General features: G+C 52.5%; 1 protein-coding gene across 1 annotated transcript; it reads left to right on the forward strand.

Annotated features, from left to right (window-relative positions):
- Nucleotides 1-2,800: 2,800 nt before the first annotated feature.
- On the forward strand, nucleotides 2,801-3,358 carry LOC122153574 (olfactory receptor 14J1-like; the record flags this gene model as incomplete). Its single annotated transcript, XM_042793986.1, has 1 exon — nucleotides 2,801-3,358. A coding segment is annotated over one exon (558 nt), but the record flags the coding sequence as incomplete, so codon positions are not given.
- Nucleotides 3,359-18,181: the final 14,823 nt, after the last annotated feature.

Consider the following 18,181-nt stretch of genomic DNA (forward strand, 5'->3'; position numbering starts at 1 on the left):
AAAAGGGAGGCTTCAGCTGCAAGGGAAGGAGCCTGTGCTTTCAGTTTTCTACTCTGGGTTGCCTGGGTGAGCAGTGAGAGATGGGAATGACTCTCACTGGTTTGGAGAAGGTACTGACAATGCAGATCTGTTTCACTGAGAGGTGAATGAGTCTGGGAGCATCAGAGCAATCTCCCACAGCTTACAGATCACCAGCATCACCAGCAGCAGGCTTGGCAGGTTTTTCTCTGCCATTCCTACCTGAATTTTGAAGCAGAGAGAAGGTCCTGGGCAGTGCCCTGCCCCATTAGGTGTCTGCAGGGCAGGGCAGAGCTGAGCACGCAGCAGCTGGGATGGGGTCTGTGCGTGCAGGAGATGGGAACCAAGAAACCAGGCTGCCAGCAGGCACAGCTCCAGGCAGCAGAGACGTGGGCAGGGAGTGAGATTTTTATCAGAAATCCCGTTTCAGGGGATCTACTAGCACCTCCTGCCATGCCCTGCAGTGCAGGTCCCTTGCCCTGATGTTTGAAAATGGGTGAAAAAAACCCCAATTGTTTAGGGTAGCATAAGAACTTAAGCAATCAGTCAAACACCTGTAACACGTTGTCTGTTGCACTGAAGTCCTTCAGCTAGGCAACTGTGATAAACACCTCGTGGGGAATGCCTAAATGGAGAGGCTCTGTGTGTAAATTGGGAGACTCCTAATGAGAAGCCCTTGTCCTTGGAGATTAAGGTGCTCTGAAAAAGAATGAACTAGCTGAATCTAGTTTGGAGATAAGAAGTGCATACATAAACCAATGAAGTCCAATTCTAATATGTAGGAAATGTTCAAGAAGGGCTCCTCTCCAAACACCACCAGAGACTGCTAGAGACCACCAATGACCCCCATGGAAGCCCCTCGGGGACCTAAACTGCATGCCTAATAACTATGTATATATGATAATGAGTTTTAGGAATTTTGATGAATATGTATGTAAGAGAGTGATATAAGCTTTGGCTACTTTAATGTACGGTGGACATGTCAGGTGGAATGATTCCCTCATGTCCCCAGCCACATAAAGTAATGCCTGCTCGTTAATGCTAAACCCAGCATTAAGGACTTTTCATTCCCGATTTCTGTGACACTGACATTTCTCCCCTTCTCTCTCCCACCCAGCAGAGCCTCTGCCCTCACAGCCATGGAGTCCAGGCCACCAGCAGCCTCCTCTCCCCCCTGAGCGCCAAGAAGAGGTGAAGGGCATCTCTCCTGCCCCGTGCCCGTGCAGCACAGGGGCTGAGGGTGACTGCCCTGCGGTGTCACCGGCTGGGAGGTGGCGGGCAGAGCTGGGACAGGGGAAGGCTGTCCCAATTGCCTGGCTGTCTCTCTGCTGGCCTCTCCCAGCTGGGCCATTACGGTGCATCTCGTGGGTCCTCCCACGCAGACGTGTCCATGGGAACCCGGTGTCCCAGCTCTCCTTGAAGCTGTGGGGCTCTGTGCTGTGCAGCCCATGCGGGTGGGGACTGAGCTGACTTCAGGAGATGCCACCATGAGGACACTTGGTGACTCCTTGGGGTGTCCTCCCAAGCTGGGAGCCGCTCTGCAGACTGGAAATCTCTCCCCCAGCATTTGTGTGTAAAACGCATTGGAGAATCCCTGAGATGCTACAAGAAGGAAAATGTTAATTTGTTGGAAAAATGAACTCTGTGTCTTTGGCAAGGAGTGGGGTGGTAAGACTTTGCTAAAGTACTGGGAGACAGAGTGAAATATTTAGTGATCTGCAGTGGATCCCTCTGCTCTCAGCGGGGTCTGATTGCTTCTCCAGGTACCGCAAGAGATCAATCCCCCTCCATTTCAAGGGGCAGACACAGGGCACTCGGGAACAAGACAAACGGACAGACCAGCTCGCCTGCCCCTGTGCTAAGCCCCAGCAAATCCTTTTTCCTCCCAGGACTTGTGGCTGCTCAGACTGAGCACAACAGAGATGCTGAGCATTTCTGATTTCACAGAAGAGGCCCCAGAGGAGATGGGGCTGGGGTGGGGGTGGTGGGGTGGTAGGGAAGAGCTTTCTGAAAGAAAAAACAGAAACAAAAGCCTGAAACTCCTTGATGCAGTCAAGTTTCCTTGGAATTGGGGCTGTAGATTTTGTCAAGCCCTTTAATGTTCAGAGGGAATTCACCTGAGAAAGTCTGTGAGACCTGGCCCCTACGTGCCCCCTGCTCCCAGGCAGAGCCTGGCCTAGAGCATGTCCAAAACATCTGGGAGCCCACAGGCCCTGCTCTTCACAGCAGCCCCAGCCAGCCCAAACCAGAGTAAGTCATAAGAAGCAGGAAAAAGTGAGGGGTAGTGTGTCTAAGGGGCATGACTATTTCAGGGATTTCTTTGGTTTTTCACAGAGAAGTCTGTCCTCACTCATTACTGTCTTTTCCCTCTAGTACAGGCACCCAGGTTCATAGGGAGACCATGTCCAACAGCAGCTCCATCACCCAGTTCCTCCTCCTGGCATTTGCAGACAGACGGGATCTGCAGCTCCTGCACTTCTGGCTCTTCCTGGGCATCTACCTGGCTGCCCTCCTGGGCAACGGCCTCATCATCACTGCCATCGCCTGCGACCACCACCTCCACACCCCCATGTACTTCTTCCTCCTCAACCTCTCCCTCCTCGACCTGGGCTCCATCTCCACCACTGTCCCCAATTTCATGGCCAATTTGCTCCAGCATACCAGGGTCATCTCCTTCTTGGCATGTGCTGCCCAGGTCTTTCTCTTTGTATTTTTCTTTGGAGCAGAATATTCCCTTCTCACCATCATGGCCTATGACCGCTACGTTGCCATCTGCCAACCCCTGCACTACGGGACCCTCCTGGGCAGCAGAGCTTGTGTCCACATGGCAGCAGCTGCCTGGGGCAGTGGATTCCTCAATGCTCTGCTGCACACTGCCAACACATTTTCCCTACCACTCTGCCATGGAAATGTGGTGGACCAGTTCTTCTGTGAAATCCCCCAGATCCTCAAGCTCTCCTGCTCTGACTCCAGCTATCTCAGGGAAGTTGGACTCCTTGTGTTTACTGCATTTTTATCCTTTGCTTGTTTTGTTTTCATTGTGCTGTCCTATGTGCAGATCTTCAGGGACGTGCTGAGGATCTCCTCTGAGCAGGGACGGCACAAAGCCTTCTCCACATGCCTCCCTCACCTGGCCGTGGTCGGTCTGTTCATCAGCACTTCATTTTTTGCCTACCTGAAGCCCCCCGCCATCTCTTCCCCATCTCTGGATCTGGTGGTGGCTGTTCTGTACTCAGTGGTACCTCCAGTTTTGAACTCCTTTATATACAGCATGAAGAACAGGGAGCTCAAGGATGCGGTGAAGGAATTGATCCAACGCACCTTGTTCCACCAGCAGTAACCTGCCTCACCTATTCTGCAGATTACTTGCAACTTGGATTAGGTCAGACTTCTGATTTATTTTTCCCTTGTTATACTTGTCATAAGAGGTAACTGCTTGGCTTCATTCCACTTCTCTAGAGGCTTCATCTGTTGTGTCTGACCCTTTCACAAATGCCTTGAACACTCTACCAGATCCGGCCTCCCTGAGAGCATCTCAGCAATAAAAGGGTCTCCTGCATGCAGTGCCTGAAGGCTGGGCTGTCCTAACTAAGCTGCTGCCACGAATAAACCCAAGGAATTGGACTTTTAAAAATGTCTTTTCTCAATATTTACTTCCTGCTTTGGGGTGATAAATTTGTGGCAACTGTGTGATCTATTGGACACCAGGTGGTGCTTTCAAAGACTATTCCTGGTTTCCAGGGGTTGTGTACATGCTGCAGGAGCTCTCCATTACCTCTTAGGTAGACACATGTATAGCAGGGCTGATGGCATGTAGTGTTCCCTGTGGAAAGGAGTCTGGAGGGGTCAGGAAAGAATGGAAACTCTCTGTGTGCCCTGGGGTGGGCAGTGAATGGACAATCAGGAGATGAGACACCCCTCAAAGGTGAGGATCACCCAGAGTAAAGCACTAAATCCAGACACCCATAAGCCATGACCCTGCATTTTGGTGGGAGCCAGTGAAAATGCAGCAGGCACGGGGAAAGGAGACTGGAGAAATGTGGAAGCTGCCTGAGGAGCCCCAGGGCAGGGGGTCTCCTGCTGTCCTGGGCAGCAGGTCTGGTGGGGAGGCAGAAGGGGAAGAAAGGCAGCCACGGCTGAGGGTTACTTGCAGCATAAATGCAGGACAGACAGAGAGTGCCTGGCCTCTGTTTCCTTACGCCCTTTGGACCAGCTCAAATAGTGGGAACACTGAGGAGGCTGCTGTCCCTCTCTGGGATGCTCCCTGGGGGTGCTGTGCCCTTCAGAAGGGTTGGAGCTGTGGGGTGAGTGCCCAAGTCCCAGCCCACTCCTGACCTCTCCCCTGGCTCAGTCAGACAGAGCTTTTTGATCAGGTCGTCACCCGAAGGACAAGGCAAAACATGTAGCACTGACCTGCCCGCCACAATGGTTTTACAGGTAGCTGTGAGATCCCTCACAAGCATGGGGAATTGGATGTGTCGTGTCCCCCCCCCGAATTTTTGGTGTCACACCTCAAAAAGCAGTTTGCATTTCACAGGCCCATTGTCTGTTTCTCCTCCTTCAGGTGGTTCTTCCTGGGGATCCCCTTTAGGTCTTTTCCTCTTTGTTCCGACGCACATGGCCTTCCCAAGTTGGCATTTTGCCCTGGTTTTCCATTTTCGTAGCCCACATGGACTGTGTCTTCCTGCACAGTTCAAAGCCCAGACTTGGCCCCAGTAACCCTGCATGGCCGGTCTGGGATGTGGGGGCCTCCCAGTCTGGCTCACTGGGCTGGACCCCTCTTTACACGTGACAGGATTTGTTATGGGGGCCCCTTGGAGTGTGACACAGTGGCAGTGTCCTCCTCTCTCCTTGCATCTCTGGTCTCTATGTGAAACATTCTAACTCAATTCTAACTCTATTTTCCTTTGTGGTTTTCCTCCATGCAGTAATTAGTAGGGTGAACATCACCATCAATCTTACTGAACCTTATCAAGCCCCTGTCAAAACTTTGTTCAGTTCCATCGCACTTATGGAACTCTGTCTATTTAGTACTTTACCTCAATAAAACATATTGCTGCTTCCCTCTTTTGAATGAGGTGCATTCTGCTCTTCTCCAACACCATGGAGGGCCAAGGTCCTTCTTTTCCACTCTCTCCTAGTAGGACCCCTAGGAGGAAGAACATTTCTCTGTGTTCATTGCTTAAAAGAATGGTGAAGGAAGTTCATCGAGGTGAACCACGGAGGTGTGTGTTTCTGAGTGTATTAATATTGCCTAAATGTGCTCTGTGCCTTCTGGCAGTTGAGAAATGCCTTCTTCCCGAGGGCAACATTGCTGGTGCTTACAGAACCCCTTCTGACTGTGCAGATGAGGTGCTCCACAGGTGTGCTTCTCTCATAGCGTGCATTTGAAGGCAGAGGCCAGGTAGCCAAAAATGAATATCATACTGGCAATGAGCCTTTCCAAGGTTGTTATGAGCCAGACTGGGAATGCAGGGAATCATAAAGGTTCTGTGGTCCCCTTGGGTTAAATTAAAGTGAAATGACACCAAATGACTGGTTAAAATGTTTTACTTGCAGTAGAAACAACTTAAACTTGGAAAAGGATAGCAAGCAATGTGGCCTCTTATTAATAAACCTGTAAGAAAGAAAAGAAAGGAAGAAAAGGAAAAGGGAGAGAGAGAAAGAGAGTCGAAGTTTGTGGATCACCTACCCCAAGTTCCAGCATTGTCTCAGGTCCGGTAATCTTGAGTGGTAGGTGCACCCCCAGCAAAGTTTCCTGTTGCCTTTTAAGTTCATTTTCTCTGCTGATATTCATACTAGACAAGGAGAGGCAGGTTCTCCTCCAACTCATTTCCATGAGAGATGAGGAAAAGGTGGAATGTGGGTTCTGTGTGTGCGTGGAAGGGGGATCGGGTGCCCCTACCCCCTTGTCAATTGAGTCAGTGGTTGTGCTCACCCCAACACCATTGATTTTTTCCTCAGTTTTTGCTTAGGTCCTTCTGGTGCTGGTTCTTTCTCTCTCTTATCACTCCTTTAACCTGAACATATCGTTTCACTCAGTTGTTTCCTTTCATTGAGGTTTATCTAAGGAATTTGGCAATACAACCATGAGGGAGTGGAGCCGTGCACCCTTCGATACACTCCGTGTTTCCTTGGGTGGCGTTCCTTAGACTGATCACAATGGTCAAAGCCTGTCAAATTTTTCTGTGTTTATGACTGTTTGAGGCAACAATTCTTTTAGTTTCTTACACATGGCTGACTGCAAAACCCTACGTGGGTCTCACCAAGGGTCGAGTGGTGGTGAGAGGCTGCCACTGCTGGAGGAAGAACCATGGGCGGCTGCCATGGGGTCTGTGCTGGGCAGACATTTCCCCACCCTGAACAACCACCCTGGTCCACACAGTGCCTGCACCATGGGGCTGTGGGGCCATGTGGGGCAGCAGGACTTGGCCAGCCCAGCTGAGGAGGTCCTCCCTGCTCTGCCCACTGCCACCCATCGGCACTGCCACAGCCCCTCTGTGCTGGGCAATGAGGTTTCTGTGGGTGCCCTTCTGTGAGCTGTGTGGGCACCCACAGGGTGTGTCTCTGCTTGGAGCTGGTCGCCTTGGCCTGCCTGCACGGTCCTGGCAAGGCTTGGCCTTGGAGATGGGCTGTGATAGTCCTCAGCCCATGGCATGAGTGCCAGCCTAGGAATGACTCCTGCAGAAGAGCTCACACTGTGCTGGGGGCATGGGTGAGCCCTTCAAGATGTCCTCACACCAGGATTCTTATTGGTACAAAGGGGAACCATGACAGCCTGAAGTGATTTCTGCTGGATGGAAGCTGTGAGGGTTGCACAAGCACTCACAGGTAGAAGGAAAATCTTTTAAAAGGAAAAATTTATTGGGCTCTAATGCCTTCAGTGCAGTGGGGGTGCATACAGGCACAACTCTGATACCCAACTCCACCACCATTATGACCAAAGAAGAAAACAGCTTCATACTGACCCTCAGACCTGATGTGCCATAGCTCCTGCCTAAGTTGATCTCCAAGCCCATACTCAGACAACTTGTGCTAGATCAAGTGCACCAGGCCTTGTCTCCATGAGTTTGGAACATCTCTATTGACCAAGGTCCCACCATCTCCCCTGAGCCCTTGCTCCGCTGTTTGGCTCTGAGGGATTTCTCCAAAAAACCCAACCCTCAAAACCAAACAGCCCACATAGCCTCTCCTAGTACACAATGTGCTCCAGGCCCCAACCATCTTTCCAGCCTCTGCAGGACTGTTCACAGCCTGTCAAGGTCTTTCTTGTGCTGGGGAGACCCACACTGGACACAGCAACCTTACTGGGGCCCATGAATAGAGAAGAAGAGTCAATTCTCTTAAGCTGCTGGCTGTGATTTTGTTAATCCTGCCTGGGATGAGGTTGGCCTGCCTCTTCCCAAGGGCACACTGCTGCTTCCTGTCCCACTTCTGCACCCAGACTCCCAGGTCCTTTTCTGCAGATCTGCTGTCCCCAGCCTGGCCTCTTGTCTGGAGTTGTCCCAGCACAGTGGCAGGATGAACACTGGCATTTGTCTTCAACTTTGTGTGGGTCCCAGGCAGCCCTTTTCACTGAGGGCTGCTGCATCCACCTCTCTCCTCATCCAAAGGGCCCATCATCTCATTGTAAACGGTATTCACGTTGGTCAGGCAGAATTTGCCTTTATTCAGTTTTTACTGGAAGTTCCAAATCCCCTTCTTGTCCTTCAGGTGCTTGGAAATGGCTTCCAGGAGGATTTGCTCCATCACTTTCCCAGGGACAGACGTGAGGCTGAGCAGCCTGTAGCTCCCTCATCTTCCTTTTTGCTCTTCATGAAGACGGGTGGCATGTTTGCCTTTTCCCAGACATCAGGAACCTCCCTGACTGCCATGGCCTTTCCAGGGTGACAAAAGAAGCCACAAATTACTTTGGCCAGCACCCTCAGCACCCTTGGCTGAAACTCACCCCATAGAGGACCCACAGAATCATGTATGGCCAACCAGCTTGCTGAAAGTCTCTCCACATGTTCTTGGTCACTAGGCCCACTCCCTCACTGAGTTTTGGGCCCGCTTTTCTTTTTTTTTTTTTTAGCCTTGCTGTGGCTGCCAACACCGTTACCGAAGCCCCTTTTGCTACCTTCTGCATCCCTTGCCAGTTTGAGCACCAGTTGAGCTCTGCCTTTCCTAGCTCCATCCCTGCATGTACAGACAAGGTCTCTGTGCTCCCCCAGGGCAGCCTGATCCCCTTCATTCCTCTGTGCAATTCCACCCCATCCCACAGACAGGCTGGTGGCAAGAGGTTGGCATCTGGGGACAGCACAGAGGTGCTGGGAGGAGGGGCACCAACAAGGAAAGGGGGGGTGTGAGCCATGCCCTGGGCTGCACACAGGGGCACAGGGTGGCTGGTGCCTCGGTGGTTGGCCAGGCTGTATGGGCTTGGGGTGGATGCCAGATTGAGAGTAGGAGCTCTGGGATTTCCATGGAATTCCAGTGAAAATGTGGCTGCAGCGAAAGCAAGTGGGCAGGCTCAGGCACAGGCAACTGCAGTGGCAAGGCTGCAAAAGAAAGTGTGCTGGCCTCCTGCCATGGTTGATCAACTTCATCCATAAAAAGCCCACATAGTTTTTGCATTTCAACAGGGTCGTCCTTGAAGATGAAACAGTTGTCCAAGGCCCCTTTGTTCTACAGGGCAGTTTCCCAAGAAATCCAGCCCAGGAACTTCCTGAACAAGCCAAAAATTTCTCCCTTGTACTCCAAGGCTCTGATTCCTGGGTTTGTCCTGCACACCTCTCTTGGGAGTTTAAACCCCACCATCTCCTGGTCACTGCAACCATGTGACACCAACCCTCAGTAGAAAAGCTCACGTGCCCATGGTTACAATTTCCTGGTGCTCTGTCTCAAATATTTGCTCCAGAATGACACGACAGGCCACATCAAGCCTCTCATCTTGCTGCACCCATTTCTGGAGGAACAGAGAAGTGACAGGGTTTGACTGTCCCCTTTTCAGTGCTGAGGCAGGATTTGGGGAAGTGCGGTGCTTCCCCCTGCATCAGCTCCTTCATCTCACTGAGAGGTGGGGCTACAACATCTGCTGGGCAACCAGCCCAGGTTCTGGATGCCACCAGTCTTCTCTGGGGACATGCTTCTTTTAGCCACCAGCCGTTGCTGGGTCCTGCTCCACCTGCTGCCAACCCAAGGGCAGCTTCATCGCCCTTCTGGCCTTTGGCAACTTCTGCTCCACGTGGCTTCCTGCTCCTCCGGGCAGCTCTTCTTGCCTGGCTGAGAGCCACTCACAGGTGACCAACAGCCTCCAGAACAGTGGCTGTAGGGGAGAGGGAAGGTGGGCACGAAGGGTTGCACTGGCCTTTCGCCACCAGGAATTGTCTCCTTTGTATCAGCCCTTAGGAAGTCCTGCCAAAGCATCTCCCAAATTCAGTGCTGGCAGGAGCATCTCCTATAGACACCTCTGGTCTGAGCCTCCTCCAGACGTCTGCACCCCTGAGCTGGATGCTCTGCCTGGCACGGGAGGATCAGGCCACTCTCCTTGTACCCACACCATCTCCACCTTGGGAAAGAAACACCTCTAAGATTTGAAGACACGCTTCAGGCCTGCCCATTGCTCCCACCCCCCACTTCTCTGGATATCCAGAACGACCTGAGGGGTGCTTGGGCTACTCTTTAATAGGACTTAACCAGAGTCTTCACAATTGTCTCAGGACAACAAATGGCACCATCCAGACCCCAAACTCACCTGCTGCAGGTCCTGTACTGCATGGTGGTGACTGGTGTCAGGACCAACGGCCACTCCCAGCTGTACTGCTCAGGGCTGTGGTCACACCATCAGATGACATTTGGGGCACCAAAAAGGAATATTGTGGTTTGCCCCCAGCTGACAGCTAAGCACCATGCAGCCACTCACTCACTGTCCCCACATCTCCCCTGGTGGGATGTGGAGGAGAATCAGAAAAAAAAAAAATAAAAACAACAAAAAACCCTCATAGTTTGAGATAAGAAGAATTTAATAATTGAAACAAGATGTAGTAATAATAATAATATTAATGATAATAATAGAAATAATTGCAATAATTGTAATGAAAAGGAAGATAACAAAAAGAGAGAGGAATAAAACCAAAGAAGAAGACAAGGGGTGCCCAGTGCAATTGCTCTGTACCCACTGATCCATGCCCAGCTGGTCCCCCCAAGCAGTGATCCACATCTCCCGGCCAACCCACTGCCTTCCTCCCTCCTCTTTATACACAGGTCCTGATGTCCTGTGGTATCAAATAGCACTCTGGCTAGTTTGGGTCAGATGTCCTGGACATGCTCCCTCTCAGATTCTTGTGCCCCCCCTCACTGGCAGCATGGGAAACTGAACAATCCTCGACTTAGGATAAGCCCTGCTCAACAACAACTAAAACATCCGTCTGTTCTCAACATTGTTCTCATCCTAAACCCAAAGCACAGCACTGTACCAGCTGCTAGGAAGAAAATTAACTCTGTCCCAGCTGAAATCAGGACTTTGCAGATTGCCTTTCTTAGTAAGCCTGGCTCCTTGTAACCCTTTTTGTCAAATAGGCAAGTTCTTATGGGCCCCACTGCCCTCTGCATCTGACATGCACACCAGCTGGTTGGATCATTTGTCCTCTGTGACCAAAGGCCATGGCTCATGCTCATTATCCAGGCTGTTTGCAAGCAACAAATTCCTTCCTCTTGTTCTTTGCAGTCACATGAACTAGGATCGGAAATGTCAGGCTGTGCTCTGCCTGTTGTGACAAACTGCTCAGCCCTCATCACCACTTGCCTTCAACCAAAAAGAATTTTCAGCGTGCACAACATTCTTGTCAGGGTGGCTTCTGCATCTGTGCCTCCACTGCCTGCTGGCAGGAGTTTGCTGCAAGTTTTGGAAAGCAGCAAATGCTGCTTTTTGTCACTCCTATCCCTGAAATTGACCTTATTGTTGCCCAATAAGGTGTGGTACTGACCTTCTGAGGCACATAGATTTAGGTCAACCTCACTGCTCAGTGTCTTCCTCTGAAGTTCATTGTGACTGAGGATGAGCTACCTCATCGTTACAGTGGTGCTTTCCACCTTCGTCATCACTTCCATTAAATGAGCATTTCTTTTTCTTACCCACACTGCCATACATCCACTCAAGCTATTGTCTTCTCAGAGGAACCATCTGCACACATGCCTTAAATGCTGATGTGCTGGAGCTTCAGTGCACAGGGACCTTGAGATACTTGGGGCTTTGGCCAGCAGAAACCTCAAGTTGTACAAGGAGAAGGGGCAAAGTGGGACTGGACCAGCAGAGGAGTGAGTCTGAGGAGAAGGCCCTGGGCACTGTGAGTGATGCCATATGTGCTGCTGGTAAAGACTCACCATGAATAGAGCCGGCTCCTGCATACGGAGCTGCATTGTAGCATGACCATCGAGACACGGGGAGTTATCATCCCCCTCGACTCAGCACTGGTGTGGCCACACCTGTAACATTCTTTGGGGCTTTCCATTCTGAGGAGCAGGAAGGAATGGGAGAGTGCCCAGAGGATGTCTGCAAAGGTGGGTTTAGAGGGCATGAAGCACATGAAGTGTGTGGAGTAGCTGAGGGACCTGGGCTTCCTTGTCCTGATGGTGTGGAAGGTCGTGCAGGAGTAAAAGAGTAGCTTGAAATTAGGAGTTTTGGGTGTTTTCAGAGATTTTGGACCTTTTCTTTGTAGTGGGAAACCACCTGAGAAAGGAAAAGCATCACAAAGTGCACCTTGGGAGGTTGAGACTGGACAGGAGGAGAAAGAAATGTCCCTTGAAGTGTAGTGCTGTGGTGCCAGAGGTCAGCCAGAGTCTGGATCAGTGCAATGCTTTGTGTTCCAAGGAACAGGCAGGGAGGAAGGAGAGATCTCAGGAACGGCAGGGAGATGTCGTAGGTTGGGTGTCCACAGCCTGGGGGTCTCCGTCCCCTTGGCTATGGCAGTTGTCTCTGCTACCAAGGCCTGAAAGGAGACATGATAATCGCATGGAACAGGGGCCTCGTGGCTTCCTTGCAGCCCCCCAGGGAGGCTGGGAGCTGTGGTACCACTGTCCTCCACTCAGCATTGCCCACCCCACCCCACAGTGCCCCACGAAGAGCCCTGAGCCAGTGTGAGGGACAGGATCCCCCTTCTTGGGGCTGACCTCTTGCTATGATAAAATATATCAAGTTTTACTCAGCATCAGCTCCCCTTGCACAGTGCCTTTGCCTACCTGTACTCACAGCCTCCAATTTTCTTCTCTAACTAATCCATGGAGACACCTGGTCTGTAATGGGCCTCAGAGGGGCCAATTAACACTCCAAGACACTTTGGCTTTTGCTTCTGACTGTAACCCCTTCAGAGGTTGGTTCAGCTCCTCTCAGTATCTGAGGTTCAAGCACCAAATACACCCCGGGTCTCATTAAAGTGCAGAAAACCCAAAGGAGCCACATCTCTTCCATCAATTATTTCAGGACTTCCAGGCTTCACAGCTAATTGGAGAGGCTTCAGGAGTCTACTTAAAGTGGAAGATTTTAATGACAACTTCGTACATTTTTTTTTTTTTTTCATTTTGAAGGGGTTTTTAATCCTTTTTTAATTTTACAGAAGTGATAGAAGCTTTCTCCAATTCAGAGGGTCTTCTAAGGAGGACAGGAAATGTAGCAACAGCGGTCTCCTCATGGTCCCCCACTGTATGGGCAACTTTCCTCCCCACCTCCCCAGCCCCACCATTTCCCTCAGGGGCTGCCTGGGACTTGCATTCTTCTACTTCAGGCTTCCTCACTGATGTTCACAGCTGAATGTTACAGCTCCTTTGCACCAATTCCCACCTGATTTACCCTGAGACTTGACTGTGAATAGTCACAGGAATCTTATTTACTTGAAGAAAGAGAAGTAAAACATGATACAAATTATTTTAAAAAAATCAACAATAAACTCCTCAACTGTATGCCAAGTCCAAGCCTCCACTAAGGTCTACCTTCCTCAAGCGATGACCATAAAAGAAATAAGCTAGACAAATAGATAGGAAATTATAAATATACGCACAATTAGCAAGTTGGCTAAAGAGAGAGTTTGGCAGTTTAAATCAACTTTTCCACCTTCTTGGCCAAATTTCTATCCCAGAGCCTTGTTACGACCTCATGCCTCTAGTGATCTCCCTGCCTATCTCCCTGTGCCTCCTTAGCCCATGCCCACCTCTAGCAAATGAAGTTGGGGTGTTGTGGGCAACATTCTACAGTCAACTGAAAAATCATTTGTCAATGTTCAAAGCATTTCTGAGGTGTAACTGAGAAAGAAATGAACTTGTGTTACATCATGTGGTTGTTAACATCATTATATTTAGCAAAACCCATCCTCGAAACAGCCTGTTCTAAAAGCCCTCCTGAAACTGGACAGAAATTAAGATGCAAGAATAAACTAATTAGCGTTGCTGCACTCTAACAAGCTCCCAGGGGAAAGTTACTGAGTCTGGAGAGCTATGGGAGGAATAAAGAGTCTTTGGAGTTTAGTGGGGCGTGCTGAGGGGTTTGGGTGAGGAAGCTCCCTCAGGAGATTGACGTGAGCCTCTCTGGGGGCTGATTAGAGCAGAAGAACAGAGGCAAGTGACTTCAGGGTGACAAAGAAAGGAGACAGAGACATCCTGTGTCGTGCACCCCCTTGGATGTGCCTTGCCAAGGGGCTCAGTGCTAATTCCCAGCCCATCTGAATGGTGATGCCTTTGGTCATCAGCAGCTGAGGCTTTCCCCCGGTCACTCTGAGGACAAATACACGCAGAGTGCCACATCCTTGCCCCTCAGGCCTGGCACTTCGCAGCTCCCCCTAAACCTTTGCCTATACCCTAACACCTAACCCTGAAAGGTGAGCTCTCATCCTTAGCCCTGCCCTGATCACTGAAGCTGAAACCCTCACCAGATGCCAGAAATCTAAGCCCTACCTACCTTCCTAATCCTTTCCCTCAACACCCCTCATCTTCAACCAAGTCCTTCCCTGGGCTGGCCTAACCCTGGGCAACAGCCCCGGGTGGGGTGCAGCTCAGCAGAAATGGCCCTGGGGGTCATGGTGGACAACAAGCTGCACGTGAGTCAGCGGTGACGGCTGGCAACCCAGAAGGCCAACAGCATCCTGGCTGTCTGAAGAGGAGCATGGCCAGGAGATGAGGGGGAGGGATTCTCCCCTTCCATTCAGTGCTTGCTAGACCACATGCCCAGTACTGCACTGAGTTTGGGGCCTCCTGCCCCCAGTACAGGAAGGACATTGATCAACTGGAGCAAGATCAGTGAAGAGGCACCAATACAGTCGGGCATGTGTAGACGTGCAGGGGGCTGGAGAGCTTCCCACCTGAGGAAAGGCTGAGGGAACACTGTCCAGTATGGAGACGAGAAGGCTTTGGGAAACCCTGTAGGAGCATTTCAGTACCTGTCAGGCAGCTAAGAAAATAGAGCCAGGCTCTTCATTGTGGTGGATGGTGGGAAAAGGAGAGGCAAGGGATAAAAGTGGAACGAACGTTCAGGCAGGAGATGAGGACCATGAGGTCATAACCATGAGGTCACCTACACACTGGAAGAGATTATCTTGAGAGGCTCTGCAACCCAGACCCTTGGAGGTTTCCAAGCCTCCTTTCCCCCTACATATGGTCTCCCAACATTGAACAAAACGCTCTGGCTCAGGCAAGAATGAAGCAAAAGCCTATGGCACCAACACGAGCTCTTCCTCCCCTGGCCCTTCACTTCTCTGTGAGAGGTGTCTGCCACCAATCCCACACTTCTTTCTTCCTCAGCCTTTGCAGCTGCATGTGCCTGGCCTGCTCACTTGACTTTGCAACCATCACCTTTGTATTTAAGGCCCAACACATATCTTGTCACGCCCACTGTAAGCTGGCACCCACCCCGCAACTGGAGCCCACCTGGCCACAGGGGCAGGGAGAGGCCAGGCCCACTCTGCTTGAACTGGGCACAGCTTTTTCCTGGGAACGTCCCCAAGGAGCTCTCCTCACGTGTGTCAGGCTGTGACCTGGCACGGGTGGCACAGGGTCAAGGGCTGCTGGGTCAGGGCTGAAGTAGCTCAGCTGGGAGAGCGTTAGACTGAAGATCTAAAGGTCCCTGGTTCAACCATGGGTTTCAGCAATGCTTTTCTCCCTTAGGGTCTTGCAGAGCCCAGTCTGCCTTTGTCCATCCTGCCCTGGCCCTCCTCGCTCCTTCCCCTCTTGCCAGAGCACTGCCCGTGTGCTGTAGCTGCACATCTACAGGTTAGAAGGAGCCTTCCTCTTGCACCACAAGCCCCCAGCCTTCCGCTGGGCAGGACTCTCCACTCAGTGTGTCTTTGGGGTGTTCTCCAGCTGGGTCTCCTTCCCTGCTCCACAGGGATCGGGATCTCTCCACTCAGGGGTCTCTGCAAAGACTGTCTCTCTCCTCATGGTCATTCTCACTGGTGCACAGACTGCTCCCCTCCTCACACACATCCTTCACCTCAACCTCAGTTCCCAGACCAGGGCACACTGCCCACAGGGAGGCCATCGTCTCCGCAGTCCCAGGGAGAGGCACTCCTTGCAGCTGAGCAGCACAATTGTCCCATGTTTACTACCACGAAGATACCACCCCTGCATGTGGTCAGGCTCTCAGCCTTGGAGTTAACAGCTGCCCGTGCTCAGGCACCCTGCCACGGAGACCCCAGCCAGTGCTGTCCCAGGGCACTGCTTTGCTGTCAGGACAGGCCTCAGCACTGGAGGAGTGGGGAGGTCCCTGAGCCCAACCCACACCCGCAGCCCCAGGGAGATGGAAGCCTGCTGTCCACCTCACCTCCTGGGATGCTGGTGGGAGGAGTGGTGCAGGGCAAGGCCCAGTGACTAGAGGAGGGGTTATGGGATTTCTGCCCCTGTGTGCCCCCACCACACACCCTGGGATGTCATCAGAGCCTGGGGGCACCTCGCCCTGTTGCACTGCTCCTCCTTGGGAACAGGGAGCCCAAACTCAGAGAAATAAGGCTGCTCTCCCATGGGCTTTCCACATCTGAGCTCTGCCCAGTGTGGGGCAGCGGTGCTGAGGGCTGGGGTCTCACTGCGACCCCCCTCAGGTAGATCATCAGGAGCTGCAGGAGCAGACACAGATCTGGGGCACAGTGGCAATCCTGCTTTGATGCAGAGAAGGGACCCATCTGGGAGGGCCATCCTATTAGGTCCCAAAATGCATGAAACAGGTTCTTTCTGCTCAGGGGTGCTGCCCCCTCAAGCACACCCACGCCTGGGGCTTATTTCCTCAAGGAGAAAGAGGCAAACCTCTACCAGGTGCCAGATTATGGGAAAAATATTACACCTGTGGGAGGGCAGAGCTGGTGGGGCAGTCACACCGGACAGGCACTGGGCTCTTCTCCCCAGTTCCCACTTGGGGCACCTGGAGTGTGCAGATCAGTGTCCATACTGTCCAGAGGCCCCCACCATCCCGTGTTCAGAAGATAACACTCCCCTCTTCTTTACTTCACCTTTATACCTTATTTCTCTGAGATGCAGGGCTGGAGCTTATCCCAGTGGGAGTTGTCCAGGCTGTGTTTGCAATGCCCATGGATGTCACGCATCATTGTGGGGGTCTTGCCCTGGGAACACTGCTCTCCCATGGGGGCTGCCAGCAGGAAGGCTCTCAGGTGTGGGGCAGAGGGATGTGTGAACCTCGGCTCCCCCCAGGTGCCCCCAGGGTCAGCCAAGGGGTGGAGGAGCTCCCAGCAGGGAATGGGGCAACACTGCTATAGCAGAAGATGTTGGCAACGTCTGCCTCCTCTCCACTTCTGCTCCAGGGCCAGATCCTGCTGTTTGCAGCACTATGGAGCTGCAGCTACTCCCCACAGGCAATCCTGCCACAGACACCCAACACACCTTCCAGCCTGCAGCAGAGAAGCCCATTGGTGAAGAGCCGGTGGAGTGCGGAGACCCACCAGCGGGAACAGGGAGGGCAGTTGGGCAGTTTGGGCGCCAGGTCCTGCCCAGGTGCCAAACTCTTCTCCCAGCCTGGCTTCTGCACAAAGTTTCTGTGCCGTGGGTGCTGGGGCAGGTGAAACCCCAGCTGAGGGAGAGGGACCGGGACCCTGGCTCAGCTCCCAGCAGCACCTGTTTTAGTGGAGGGACACAAAATCTCCACTGCCATGGAAATGTGCCCACATGAGCATCCTCCCAGATGGGTCCTTCTCCAGGCCAGGGGCTGGAGCACAGCTTTTGGCTGCCGCACGCGTCTTGTGGGGAAGCTTTCTCCAACCCCCTGGCCCTCTAACAGCGCTGAGGGAACGGTGCCCTCATCCTCGGTGCTCCCAGCCCTCACTGTACCTGCCCACAAGTACTGCCCCGCACACAACCCAAACTGACATCCCTGGCAAGGCAGCAGGGGGGCAGGGGTGGGAGCTGCAGGGGAGCAGGAGGAGGGTTTCCCAGGGCTGCTCTGGGTCTGCAAGGCAGGAGGAACAGCCCATGGAGACTGGGGTCCTGGCAGAGCATGAGGAGAGAGAATCCCAGCCACGTGTTTCCCAGGAGGTGGCTCTGCACCCTGTCCCACGGCAGTGGGGAGCAGAGCTGCCTCCCAAGCATTGTGGGAAGTAATCCGCGGGCCATGATCCCACCTGGGGCTGGCTGGGGTTTTCAGGGACCTGCGGTCACCTTAGTGCTCGCTTCTGTGAGACAAAAGTCCAGGGCTCACCCTGACATGGCAGCTCTGTCGTGGCCTCTGCATGGTGGGATCAGTGTGGCCCAGGCAGGGCCTGGGGGAAAGAGCAGCTGGAACCCTTGGGGGAAGAAATGGGTGCTCCCACTGGGGTGCATCATGGGACCTATCAGAGAGTCACTTTGATTAGAAACTGCCTGTGGGCAGCAGGATGGATGTCTCTCTCACCAAGATTATTCCCCAGGGACCATGGCCTCACGCAGCCCCACAGGCTGACCCTGAGCCTGCTGTCCCTGAGACGTGTCCCTTCCTTGCCATGGTGTCTCTGTTCTCTGCTCCCCCTGACCAGCCTCAGGGAGATGCCCTGACACCTGGTAGGGAAGCATCAGCTCTGGGTCAAAGCCCCCAGAGGCTTTTAATAAGCAAATATAAGAATGCACAGCATAAAAATGGGAATAAAAACGGAGGAAACTCCCAGCAGTTTCTGCTGCCCATGGCTCAAGGGAGACAGTCCCCTGGTGCTCGCGGCTCTCCCAGCTG

Source organism: Tyto alba, unplaced genomic scaffold, assembly GCF_018691265.1.
Source record: "Tyto alba isolate M040663 unplaced genomic scaffold, T.alba_DEE_v4.0 Super-Scaffold_200000146, whole genome shotgun sequence".
In the NCBI taxonomy this organism is placed as follows: Eukaryota; Metazoa; Chordata; class Aves; order Strigiformes; family Tytonidae; genus Tyto; species Tyto alba.